Source organism: Cyanistes caeruleus, chromosome 3 (genome assembly GCF_971803275.1).
Source record: "Cyanistes caeruleus chromosome 3, bCyaCae1.hap1.1, whole genome shotgun sequence".
Classification (NCBI taxonomy): Eukaryota; Metazoa; Chordata; class Aves; order Passeriformes; family Paridae; genus Cyanistes; species Cyanistes caeruleus.
This window is the reverse complement of record NC_141703.1, coordinates 66744356-66757348: the sequence shown is the minus strand read 5'-3', so window position 1 is coordinate 66757348 and position 12993 is coordinate 66744356. Positions and strand designations below refer to the sequence as shown.

General features: G+C 38.7%; 1 protein-coding gene across 2 annotated transcripts in view; it reads right to left on the bottom strand.

The window, feature by feature from the left end:
• The window catches only part of STARD13 (StAR related lipid transfer domain containing 13), a 284897-nt gene that overhangs the window by 236934 nt on the left and 34970 nt on the right, over window positions 1-12993 (bottom strand). For both annotated transcript variants that reach the window (XM_086881597.1, XM_023918534.2), the window contains exon 2: window positions 2497-3409. In XM_086881597.1, the coding sequence (XP_086737723.1) occupies window positions 2497-3252 (756 nt within the window). In that variant the 5' untranslated portion in view covers window positions 3253-3409. The remainder of the gene's footprint in view (window positions 1-2496; window positions 3410-12993) is intronic.

Below are 12993 nucleotides of genomic sequence, written 5' to 3'. Positions count from 1 at the left end.
TCTGCTTATTAATTAGAATAAAACAAGAAGTTCAAGAGTTGTCCCCTAAATGCTTGTAGCAACTATTTAAGAGGAGATCGGGACGCTGACTCTGCTTGTGGTGACTGCCTGCAAGGGCCAGCACTTCCATCTTGGAGAAGGTGACAGCCTTTCCTCCTTTCTGGAACTCAGATAGGAGGTTTGCAGTCAGTATCAGGTACATCTGGCTAGGAATGCCCCTGCAGGTTAGATCTTAAACACAATTTCACTGAGCTCCAGTAGCAAGGGTTTAGCCAGGATCTCATGCAGGGTGCTGTGTATGATTGTCTGTATCTGTATGGCCGAAGTAATCTGTTTATTATATGATTTTTAAGTTTAAGGTTTAGCAGTAACAGTTGCCCTTGTCAGCATTTTTACCCCATGCTGTCATCATTTCTTTCTTTTTTCCAGTAGAAAGACATTTCTCCCTGAACCATTTCTCCTTAACACCATTTATAAACAACAGAAATAAGTAACTTGACAGTGACGTACATTTGCTTCAACCAGAGTCATAGGGGGAGATTTCAGTCTGCATAGTAATGCATGATTGCTGCTAAAATCTGAGAGGCAAGATAATTTTTTTAATTGCTTTTTTTTTTAATTCTTGGAGGCTTTCCTAGAATGATGCATACTTATTTACATAGAAAAAAGTCAAAACCAGGACTGCAATATTGCATCCAATTTTTGAAATGTTTTGACACAATTACTGAGATTTACTAGGTAATTTCACATGCTTGTCTGGCAATTTATAATCCATTATTTTGCACTACAGGCTGCATCCTTGAGTTTATTTTACGGCATAGACATAAAGTAAACTAAATGACAACATCTCCTGGCGTCTCCCTTTTATCTATGGGAATGACCTTCAGGAAAGAAAACCCAAAGGATGTCGTGCATCCATTTTGAGATATATTATTTTCATTAATCTGAATGTTTCTGAGTAAATGAGGAAGTAAGACTTGGCTTAGGTTAGAAGAACAATGCAATTACTTAATAAACCATGTATCATGAGACTCAGGGTCAGTATTGCATCAAATGTTGCACTGTTTGGGAACCATCTTTGGGTCTTGGTCTTCTAATATTATCTGCTAAGAAAAAATTCTGAAAATCTGGTTTATTTCTTTGTGTGCTGATGGGTTCTGCAGTAAAGTTTGGATATGAATGAAATACAGCATGAAACTCCCACTCAGTTAAGGGTATAATTAGTCACCCCCACTGGAGATAGCTTTCTACTAAAGGAGAGAAGCAATTAAGTATTTTACATCATAATTTTGACATAAATGTGGACCATATAGTCCAAATTCTACTTCCCTTCCTTTAATCAGAAATCAGTGAAGCAACTCTGTGTTATAAGCATTAGAAGTAAGAAGAGAACTGCAGGCAGAGTAAAATAAAACACACTGGGTAAAAGACTACAGAACTACAGCCTGGTTTTCACAGCATAGATCAGACTTACATGTAAAATAACTTTTTAAAAGCTGGAGGGAGGAGAAGAGAGAGGAAGGAAAGGTATGCCTGGCCTGCAGGTTACAATTTGTGCTGAAAGGTCAGGAACATTGGAATTCTAAGGGTTTGTTTTTGCACACTATTTGGAGTCACTTCATATTTTGTACTGGAACTGAACTTCTCCAATGATAAATGTGTTTAGCTCCAGTTATTTGGTTTGTCATGAGCTGCAAGCAGGGGGAAACCATGCTTATTATCCAGACTAGTGACATTTCAACTGGGAGGCTTCTGTTCCTCCAGTTCCAATAAACAAAGTTAATTTACTCAACGTTTTTTTCCTGGAAAGGTTATATATAGTTGGATGATTTTTATTACACAGGATTTTTTAATTTTGTCCTGAAACTTCTGTTTTCATTTTGGCCACTGATCTATAGAACATCATGATATATAACAGCACAAATACAAAAAAACCACCAGAAAAAACCCAACCAACCAACCAACCAACCAACAAAATTATTGTATACACTCTTTAACTTGTCCTCTATGTTGTTCTAATGAAATAATAATACAGAAAACAGTTATTAAGTGGAAACAGTGCTGTGGGTCAGGTGGCTCATTGCTACAGTGCCGCCACACTAAAAGCCCATTTTTCAGCATGAAGAAATATGTTCTGCTCTAAGATCTAATGTGAGCTCTGTCCCTTTGGAACAGTCCTGAGACTGTGTGCTGTACATAGCATGATATATGATCTTGTAGGAATGTAGGAAATGGAGCCAATGTTCCCATTTAAACAAAAAAGAAGCCAGGAATCCAAAGTTTGTAGTTCAGGCTAATAGAATTGTGGTCAATTTGAAGTGACATTTGTCTAGTGAAAAAAACTAATATTCTTTTACTGTAGGTTAGGTTTCTAATTTTGTAATTCTCAATAATTATCACCCTATAACAATTTACACAAATTTTCCTCCTGTAACCAACCCTAAATGACACCACTTATTTAAGACACACTTGAAACTAAAGAGTAGCTTGTATTACCTCCCGATCCAAGTGCTTTTCTTCCTTATCATGGTCCTTCAATGCCTTTTCAGAATGATTACTGCAGTCTTCTAAATGACAGATGTGCTGATATTTAGTAAGTTCATGTTTAGCTTGCTTTCTTTGAGGAACATTCCTTCTCTGAAGACCTTTGAAAAATGCCTCATACAGTGGCAGTTCTGTAAATGTATCCTCGTCACCTCTGTTATCTGTTTCTTCCTCTTCATAAGACAAATCACCTGCTTCTTCTGCCTCGCAAATGTGGAGCTTAGTGTCAGCTTTGTGTGATAAAAATTCAAAATCAGAAAATGTGATAGCACATGGTTTGTGTTTTATGACTCTGATCTCATAATTTGCTTCTGGCTTCTTGTCTGAATTTTTTCCTGTGGGGATTGGCCATTCTGTGTGCATGGGAAGGTTTAAAGGATCTTCCTGTGACATGTGCCTTGTAGAACAGGTTAATTCTTCACAAAGGTGCTTTGTCTCGGGCTGGTTGGTGCCACTGGCACGCCCTGAAGCTGTGCCAAGTTGTAAAGATGTCTCATTGTGGTCCAATAAGGATGACACAGACAGCAAGCTCAGCTCAGGTTCCAGTAACACATTCTGAAATTGATATGGAGTTGTCTGATTTTCTGTCTTTCTTTGGTATTCTTCATACTTGGCTTCCTTTGGAGTTCCCAGGCACTCGGCAGATGTAAGATAAGGTGAGCCCTGTTCTTCTTCATAGATGTTAGCTTCCATTCCAATGGGTTTCATCCATCAGAGTTCAAAATTACTTCATTCTTGTGTTTCTTAGGAAACATAAATATGCATATGCAGCCAGGAAATATATTCCTTGATTTCCAAAACCATGATCACACAGTCATTATTAATGCTTGAATTCTCATACAAAACATCTGAATCCTTAAAGCTCCTGAAAAAAAAAATAAATTAATGGCAACATGCTTGCAATGGATCAAAAATGTATCATGTATGCAGATTAAATGAACTTAAAACATGAGAATTCTAACTTGTTTTGCTTAGAGACTGGGAAAGAAATGGAAAATGAAGAAATATTTTTGAATTAATGATTTTAAGTTGATTATTGACACAATGGTTCAGAATAATTTGAAGTGATGTTAGACATATGCTTGTTATCTAAAAATGCCTCTGTTCACTGTATTTTCATTGCCTGTTAAATGACAACTTTTACACTTCTCTGATAAAGCTGCTAAAATGCCATAGGGAAGACTAAGGAACAAAACATAGGGAAATGTCATAGGAAAAACAGACAGAAAAGGTGTCATTACAGGTATGATTGTCTCAAATTCAGTGAATTGCCAGTGCAGTGCAGTACTTGCCCATTTCCAATAGATTTGAAAAGGGAAAGGAGCAGGCTAAAAATAACAGAGAGCTTCAATGCTACATTTTAGTTGGCCTTGTCTGCTTTAAAAGTCTTAATGTCCGTGCTCACATCTAGGCAGTGCATCTCCAATGCACTGGGAGAAGGGAGCAGCTGAGGAACTGATCTTGCAACACTGAATAGCTTCCATTCACCCATGCATGTCATTTACTTCTTGTGACAGATTGAATATTGATAGTATTTATTTTAATGATTGTTTCAGTACTCCATCTGTGAGAGAGCAAAGCAGAACAGAAGCTTTTCAAAATAAAAAGAGAAGCTTAAGCCTTTGATGTATGTGGCAAACCTGTCAGTGATGAGGAAGATGTGTCAGAAGGCAGCACTGTGACTGTCAAAGTGGGAAGCAAGCAAAGTAAGATGCTGACATGTGATGTGCCTGTCACTGCATGTGCCATAAACTGAGCAGTGCATACCAGCTAGGCATATTTTAGTTCTGGTTAGTGTATATTTTACCGTTACAGGCATACCTTTGGTAATAGAAAGAATATTGTTACACATTCAGAAAATTTGGATTTATTGTACTGCCTTTGTCATTTGAACTGCAGCTGTAATAGATGTGAGCATGTAGGCATACACTTTTTATGTAGACCTCCTCTCAGCTATTGATAGCTATTTAAACATCAGACATTACTGCAAACTGTCTAACCTCCTGCTGGAGTCAGTGGGGAGAGAAAAATGCTTCCAGAGGGTAAATACTCTCACTTATCCTGTTTACCTATTTTGATGTGGGAGAAGTCTCCCTCCTGGCTTGACTGCCTAATACAAAACTATAGAGAATGTCTAGGGAAAAAGCTTACATCAGTAGTCATCCAGCCTTTAGAGGGAGGAATAATGCCAAAAAGAATTCCAGCCCATATCTGTGGTACACAATAACAACAGATTACATTATCTATGCGTGAATGAGAAACCTACTTCTGAAGGCCTCATTTTCTCAGGTGCTTCAGGTTAGTCATCTACACAGAGCTGACTTCACTTCCAGAAGAGAACTAATTGAGCACAATGAGCACAATGTCTTTGAAAAAGAAAACACATTCCCACATTTAGATGGACTGATTGGAATAACTAAGTTTTCCCACAATATCTTGTACATTGTGGGCACAGGGAAAAAGCCTCTTCCCATTTCAGGTGATTATTATCTGTGCCTCTCTATGAGCCATCACTTTTGCTTCTGAGTCCCGGACACCCAGCACCCTGGAAGAAGCCACGCTCCCACCACAAAAAGCCAACTATAAGCCAAAAAGTTCTGCCTACTCTAGCAGACTGCCTTAAGGGCAGCAAAAGAACTCTGGCCTGGCTGCCCACATCAGGTGAGAGGGTGGGTTGTGTTCACCGGCCATGGCTGCTGGTGGCTGTCCCTTTCTTCATCTGTTCCAGAAGTAGCAATGCTCATGGCTCCAGATCTCCTCCAGAGATTCTCTTTCCCAATCTTCACCCCTTCCTATTGTCACTCTTTCTTCTCATCCTTGGCCCATTTCCTGGGCCCTCTTTAGTTTTGGTAATGCTGCCAAGCAGGACCTGCTGTGATGGCATCTGTGGAAATACACCTCTGTGTTCACAGTAACATCTTTCCTGTTAAGCCAAACATTTACCAAAAAATGCTCCAGAAGTAGTTACAGAAATTCATAGGATCACAGGATCACGGGATGGGATGGGATGGGATGGGATGGGATGGGATGGGATGGGATGGGATGGGATGGGATGGGATGGGATGGGATGGGATGGGATGGGATGAGATGCAGGGGGACCACAGGGGGTCATCTGGTCCAACCTCCCTGCACAAGCAGGGCCATCCTGGAGCACATGGCACAGGGTTGTGTCTAGACACTTGTTGAATATCTCTGGTGAGGGAGAGATTCTATAACCTCCCTGGACAATCTGTTGTAGTCACAGAGACTAGAACAACAGAGAATAATAAAGAGGTTATTACACAATAAAGAAGTTCTTCCTCATATTTAGGTGGAACTTCCTGTGTATCAGTTTCTGCCTTGTACGTCAAATTCTGCAGTAGGCATGCACACAATAAGTGAATTATATATTTTCTATTTCTAGTAGTTTAGGATGATGCTTTAGACTCCCAAACTTGAATTATCATCCAAAATATTGTATTTTTCATTATATTTCTATATATCTCTGTTTATAACATTGAAAATTAATATCTAATTATCTATTTTAAAACTTTGCTGAGTTATTTCTCTCAAATGAGGTTGTTGTTTTTTTTTAACAGGATATGAGGTAAAGCTGTAAATTTTACAGTTGAATTGCAAAAATAATGGAAGTGTTTTTCTGTTTACTGGATTTGCTTGTTCTATTGTACTCTTTATTTTTTCTGGGATGAGATTGGAATACAGCAAGTATTCAAAAGCAGGCTGGTTTTGTATTTCTAGCAAGTATGGCTAGAAATCTCTGAGGAGGAAGTGTTGAGAAGAGAGAATGTCAGTTTACCCTTGTTCCTCCTGTGCAACATATCTTTTTACTCAATCTAGCAGTGACTATTAAAACCTCACACTTTTATGTCCAATATTAAATTCCATATTTATAAAGAGTTACACATACACATTTCTAGCTCCTAAAAATGGAGTGCTCTTGGCAAAGCAGAGAATTTATAAATCCTGCCCATAGCAAAATTGGTAACTCAGAGTGCTCTGAACATCCAGAGCTAAATCTGTTTATGTTGCAAAAGGCCTCTAAGATAGTCCTGCAAAAGAATGTAATTCTCACCACAGTGATGAATGTACCCACATACAAGTTCTGAAAACTAGTAAACTTTCTGGAAAAGGTCTTCAAGTCTTTATAAATATGGAGATTACTTTTGTATACATACATAATTCTAAATATATACTGTAGCATTAGCTCTACTGGTGGAAGCTAGGTAAGGAATAATGAAAGTGTATATAGGTTTTTCAACTAAAAAGGGAATTCAGGGCTACCAGAGGTAACTGTCCAACCAGAACTGGCTCCAAGAAGCATTAGTAAGAGCAAAAACATTAAAAAGCAACACACAGGATTTTTTTTTTTTTTGCTAAATGCATATCTGGGTGTAGCAACTTCAGTTGTTCACACATGTGAGTTTAAAACTTATAGACAGAATGTTATTTATTAATGAAAACTTATTACAAATCAGCAGTAAATTAATACAGATTTGTGATATAGCTAGTGACATGCCATGTAAGGGAAGTTCTCATATGGCCTAGCACATGTATGTGAAGCCTCACAGTTCAAGTTCAGTGTATCATGTTGTACTGGCTCAATTCCCCTTTGCCTGAAATCAAATTATTACAATTTATTTCATAGTGTTACTCTAACAGCAAATCACCTAAAACAACTTTTCAAACACGACTTAAATTAGTGCTTTTCAATACCCATTATGTATTTTGGTGTTACAGAGCATGTGAATAGATGTAACTTTTTCAGTTGAAATTCAGTTTAAATCTGAACTGAGATAGTAAACCAGCAAATCAAGTCCTGATCTTGGCTGTAACAGTACACCACTCACCTAAAATAAAAAGTTTATACCTCTCAGGCCCTAGTGCATTTTTTTCCTTTTACAATGACTTTGCTTAGTATTTTCTATTGACTTATACAATATTCCCTTGAAAAAATAAGCAAACAAGGCAAGAGCATGAGAGATACATAGGCTAAGAGAAAATAACAAGATTAGGATTTTTACTGATAATAATTTTACCTGCTTTGCAAGGGTATGTTAAAAACTCCATATTTTTCAATTCAGTTAATTTCCATAAGGGTAACAACAGGAACTGAGTGAGTAACCAAAAGATCCTCCAAGCATTGGGGCAGAACAGAAAAAGAAATGAGCAGATCCTTAACAAAGGACATTTCAGCTTCCTTGCTGCACAAGAACTCTGTCAACAGAAGTGTGTGTGAGAATCCCTGGGGCGAAAACAGCCTTCTGCAAGCATTGGCTGAATTATTCACAGAAAAAGACAGAAAATAAAGGAGAGGGAAAGGAAAAAAAAATAAAAAGAGAGAGTAAGAGCATGCTTCATAGGAACACCAAGCACTTCTAAAAATACAGCATGACCTCATTCTTCATATTATGCCAGACCTTAACATCGTGCTTGCTATATCACCTGGAGCACCTGGAGTCAGGTTCCCACTGCTTGAGTTTGGATGCTGTCAGATTTTGAAAAGGTAGGCAGTGAAATGCCTTTTGATGTAGTATAAAGCCAGTGCAAAGGAGTACCAAAATTAGCTTCCATGTCACTTGCAAATTCTAATTATTTTCTGCCTATGTTTTGTCAAGAGCTACATTTGCTGCCAAAGCTTTACAAGTCTTTCTTTTTATATATATATATATAAATAGAATCATAGCTTGCAGACAGACTTCTGCATAAGCTGCAAAATGTAGCTGTGGTACAAGTTACTGGACATATGAGCATCTGAGTGTGATTATAAATCAGTTATTGCAAATCTGGCTTGGAAAGGAGAAGGATGTACTGTCACTGGAAATACAGGGTGAGAAGTCTTTGAGTTATAGTTAAATTTTGGAAGTGTTTTTCTATTTTGCTTTTGAACAGAGCAAACAGCAAAGATGGAAATGCTGCAATGCCCTTCTACTTGTGTGATGGATGTATTCATGTACTCGGGCTTGTAGCTGTAGATTACGTTTTTCACCTTGAGATATCCTCGAGGCACAGATACTTGGCACAGATGCTGCCCCATCTACATCCATCCTGACTCATTTCAGCGAGAGAAGGAGGTGGCACTGAGATGCTGGTTTCTCCTACACCTCATGCTCCTGATTGCCTTCACTGAAGTTAAGCAGTATTTTATTCAGCAAAAAATTTGGCATAGTTATGAATGAGTCAGTCAGCAAATGAAGCCACGTCTTGAGACAGCCATTTTTCAGAAATTACTTTATATGACAGTTTAGTGAGGGTTGTCTCAATTCAGAAGTGTTCATTATCCCAGGACAGCTGCACTACCAGGACTGTCTACTACCAGCTTTGGCATCCCTGCCCCCACCTCCACTGGGTAAGAAGCTCATTCTCATTGCCAAGGAAAGTAAAATATCTTCTCAAATGCAATAAACTGAAATGATAAAGAGACACTTCGTTAATTTAATAGTGCTTACATTGATGTTTGTCTTAGGTGCAACTGTTGGTGGCAGATGTGCTGTTTTCCAAGCACCCACTTAACAAACATAGCAATGTCAGCAATTTATTTACAGCTGGACCTACTTGCAGTACATAGGAGGAAGGACTGCTATGAGAGGAATTTTTGACATATTTTGTGCTATTAGCTGAGCTTGAGGCTGAGTTTAATCCAGCGGAGGCACTAACATCTTGCCAGTATGCTGACTCAATTGTAATTCTGCCTAAACCAGCATGTCCAAAGGCACTGTCACTGTCACCTTGCACACATGGTAAACCCAAATAAGGTGATAAAACACCCTTTACAAAAAGAGTGTTGCCCTTTCTAAGAGCTAGCTCCATGGGCAATGTTTAGTTCTAGTTAGTTTACATAAAGTGGGCCTTGATTTTGCAAATCTTTCTGCCCTGTGCAGCCCGTGAATAGCATGGTTACAATGCTGAGCAAAACCAAATGGCAGGAATGTGTGAACAGCAGTACAGCATCTTCAAACAGTAAGATCTGTCTTTCCTTCTGCCAATAGGCACCTTTTACCACTGCATTCAATGTGTTACTTTTGTATTCCCTGCTCTGCCTCCTGTACCTTGTCTTACATGCATGAAATGTACCATCAATCTCGTGATGAGATACTGGCCAAAGGTTGTTTGACTACATGCTTTGAAGGCAATTTTGAGTGATTTAAAATTACACTCTGAACTGCTTGAGAAATTAAACCTGATGTAAAGATATCGCCCTAGAATAATTTGGCTTTGTTTTTGTATGGGCAGTGCAATCAGTGTGGACCAGGAAGAGTAGCCAGCCATGCATGGACACTGTTCATAAACACAAGCTCCAAAATGAACCACATAGGAAAAAAAAGTCTGTGTCCCTTGGGCTAATGAGCTTCACGTTGGTAAGATCCCAGACTTTTATCTCAGCTGCCAGTCCACACCAGTCAGGAAACATCCTTTCTGCAAGCAAAGACACACAGGTATGAGCAGCTTCTCCTTCCTGTTCCTTCAGTTTGTAAAATTAATCCCATTATGTATGTTCATGGGATGCTCAATGGACTATTTGGAAATTAATTTTCATTTTGCACAAGTGGAAAGAAGCTGGAAGGACCAATCTTTTTTCATATTGGAGGAGATCTGTGATAACATATAGTTACATAGCACAGTTCTAGTCATATATTTTTATTTTTAAGCTCTTGAAAGAGAAATGACTGAAGACAACCTTCTCAGTCTACAAGATAGGTAAATAAACAAGGTTTATTATTTTGGTTTTAGGGGTTTTTTTCCATTTAACTCTTCTCTGTTCAAAATTGTTTATCAACAAAAAAAAATATATTTTACAGCTTGCAAATATCTTCCAAAATTGTACATATCCCCCTGAGAAACCTCTGCTGAACATGTGCCACCAACTAGCAGCCAAAAGCAGTTATTTTGGCATTTCACAGGGTCAGAAACTGGTATGGTTTGGTTTTATATGGTTCATAACTCCTTAAAATGAAAGAAATTAAGTTCTTTAAATTTATTTCCCTCTCTGAAAAAGAAAAACATATCACTATCTTGGGTGCCTTCTGAGAAAGTTCGTATTAATTTCGGTTTTAACCATTATTATCCACAATCTGCATGTAAAGAATTGTATGCTTGCATCTGCTATGACCACACAGCCAGCAGAAAGTTGCAAGCTGGAATCAAAATTTCACTAAAGCGTTGTCTTAATCACTTTGCATCTTCCTTACATAAAAAATGTTTTATTTACTAATCATCATGATTGAATTTACACAAAGAACATAAGAGACTGAGGCTTCATCAGGCATCACGACTGAAGATCAGCACTTGTTTTAATAGGATGAACTCCTCTTGCTAATATTGTTTATGGAAGAGAGTTGCATTTCATTAGAAATATGTGCCCTTTTTCTCCTGAACTGGGATCTCTTAAACAGGGATGATCAGATAATCTTAAGTAAACCCTTACACCCCTCCAATCTTCTGATTTTCACATAATCTATAAAATTCCCCCAACAGCTCCAACACCCTTCAGTAACTCTTTAGTGCAGCGCTTCTGCTTCAAGCTTCCTTTACACCAATAAGTTCAATATCAAGTCCTGGTTCTGATCTTCGAAGTAATCTTAATGTCTTGGCTCTTTCTTCAGCACCCCCTGTCCTTGCCACCTGTGACCATGGCCAACACAGGGGTGAAAGCCTGATGCAGGGGAAGAGATGCCCCAGCAGCCGCCAGGAGCTACTACACTCATTCCAGGAGAAAACACACAAAAACTCTCTTGCTGCTTTCTGAGAGAAGTACAGAGAGAAAAATAACTCACAGGACACTGGAGTTTGGGATAAGAACTGTCTCATTTGGTTTGAAACCAGCCAGTCTAGAGAGTGGGAAGCAGACAGACTCCTGTAGCTTCCGAACCCTGCCCAAGTATTTTAGTCCTGTTTGCAGCACCTGATTGTTTCTGATACCCAAGCCAGCTGGCTGAATACCTGAAGGAAAAAGGGTTAGTTCAACTGCCTAAACATAGGCTTCTAATGTCCTTTGAGATGTCCTAAACTAACCCACTTGGGCTTCAGCTGGCAGCTCAAAGAGGTGGAAATCTCCTCCAGCTCCTCTGACATACCTACTGTGTGGATGTTGTAGGACAGCAGGGCATCTCAGGGGCACTGCTTGGCACCTGCAGGCAGGCACTTGTTTAGGCAGATGAACTGTACTTTCATATTCCTTAGTAGACTATTCAAAGAATTTAACTTCAGGCGCCAAATTTTGATGACTAACTTAGGTTTCTTAGCTAAGAGCCTTAATCTCTCCTTTCCTTATACAAAAAAAGCCAGTATTCTTTATGTATGCACCTCAATTCAGCTGGCATAAGTACTGTATTGCTTCCAAAAAAACGTGTGTGTTAGTCTCCTGGCTAAGCAAAGAAGCTGCTGTAGGAAGCCAAGCTGATAAAAATTGCCAGCAACTCCCTGCTGCTTAAGGACCTGTTTCTGTGCTCCAGTACATTATTAGGGAAACTTTCAAGGCTAGATCAGAACATACTCAGAAAACAAACAAGAACAAGCACTTTAGTGCCAGGTTTGTGGCACTTCAGCTCCCCAGGTTTACACTCCTATCAGTCTTATAAAGTTTCTGCAGTGTTTTGGCAACATGCTACATTTCTCAGTTGAAATATGCTGCTTAATGCAAGACTAGTAAACAGCTTGAATAGGCAGGGCTTTGATTTATGAACTGCATCAATATGGTAATGAGCATGTTGGCTGGGCAATTAGTTTTAAATTGTATAAGCTCACACCAGCTCCTGTTATTATGAGTACAAAGGTTTGTCAGAGTACCTCTGAGTTCAGTATTTCAGAATCCTCTGGTGTCTTTATGCCTATTAGACCAGAACTGAAGCAAATTAAAGCCTCTGCTACACCTTCTGAATCTAATACCACTAAACCACGTGTATGAAAATATCACCAGCGAATAGATTAAATAGATGCATCCATTTAAAATGCTACTTTGCATGCTTTTTTTTTTTTTTTCCCCAGTCCAAAATGGGCTTTGATCTCCAGCAACATCTTTATCATCCTCTCTAATCAGTGTCTAATGAATGCTAAAGAAATGGTGACTGAAATAAATGTCAATTGCTACAAAGGCCGAGCTGCAGGGCAGCCCCTCCTCTCAAGACCTGCTGGGTCCAAGAGATATAAACAGGCAGCAAGGGAGGACTGCAACGAAGATCAGTTATTTCAGAGGGAGGGGGCAAAAGTCGTTTTAGAGGAACCACCTGTGATTCCTATCTGTATGTGCAGAAAGGCCAAAATGAATCTTGCTCAAATAGTTTTGATCAAACAACACTTTTTGTACTGGTACAAGAACTGTTCCCTCAAAACCAATATATTTTTGATGGATAACCTGTGCATTTTTGTTAATCAACAAAACAAAACAAAATAAAACAAAAATAACATTTTCTGTATAATACATCTTGTTTTGATAAAACAAAAAGAACAAGGAGA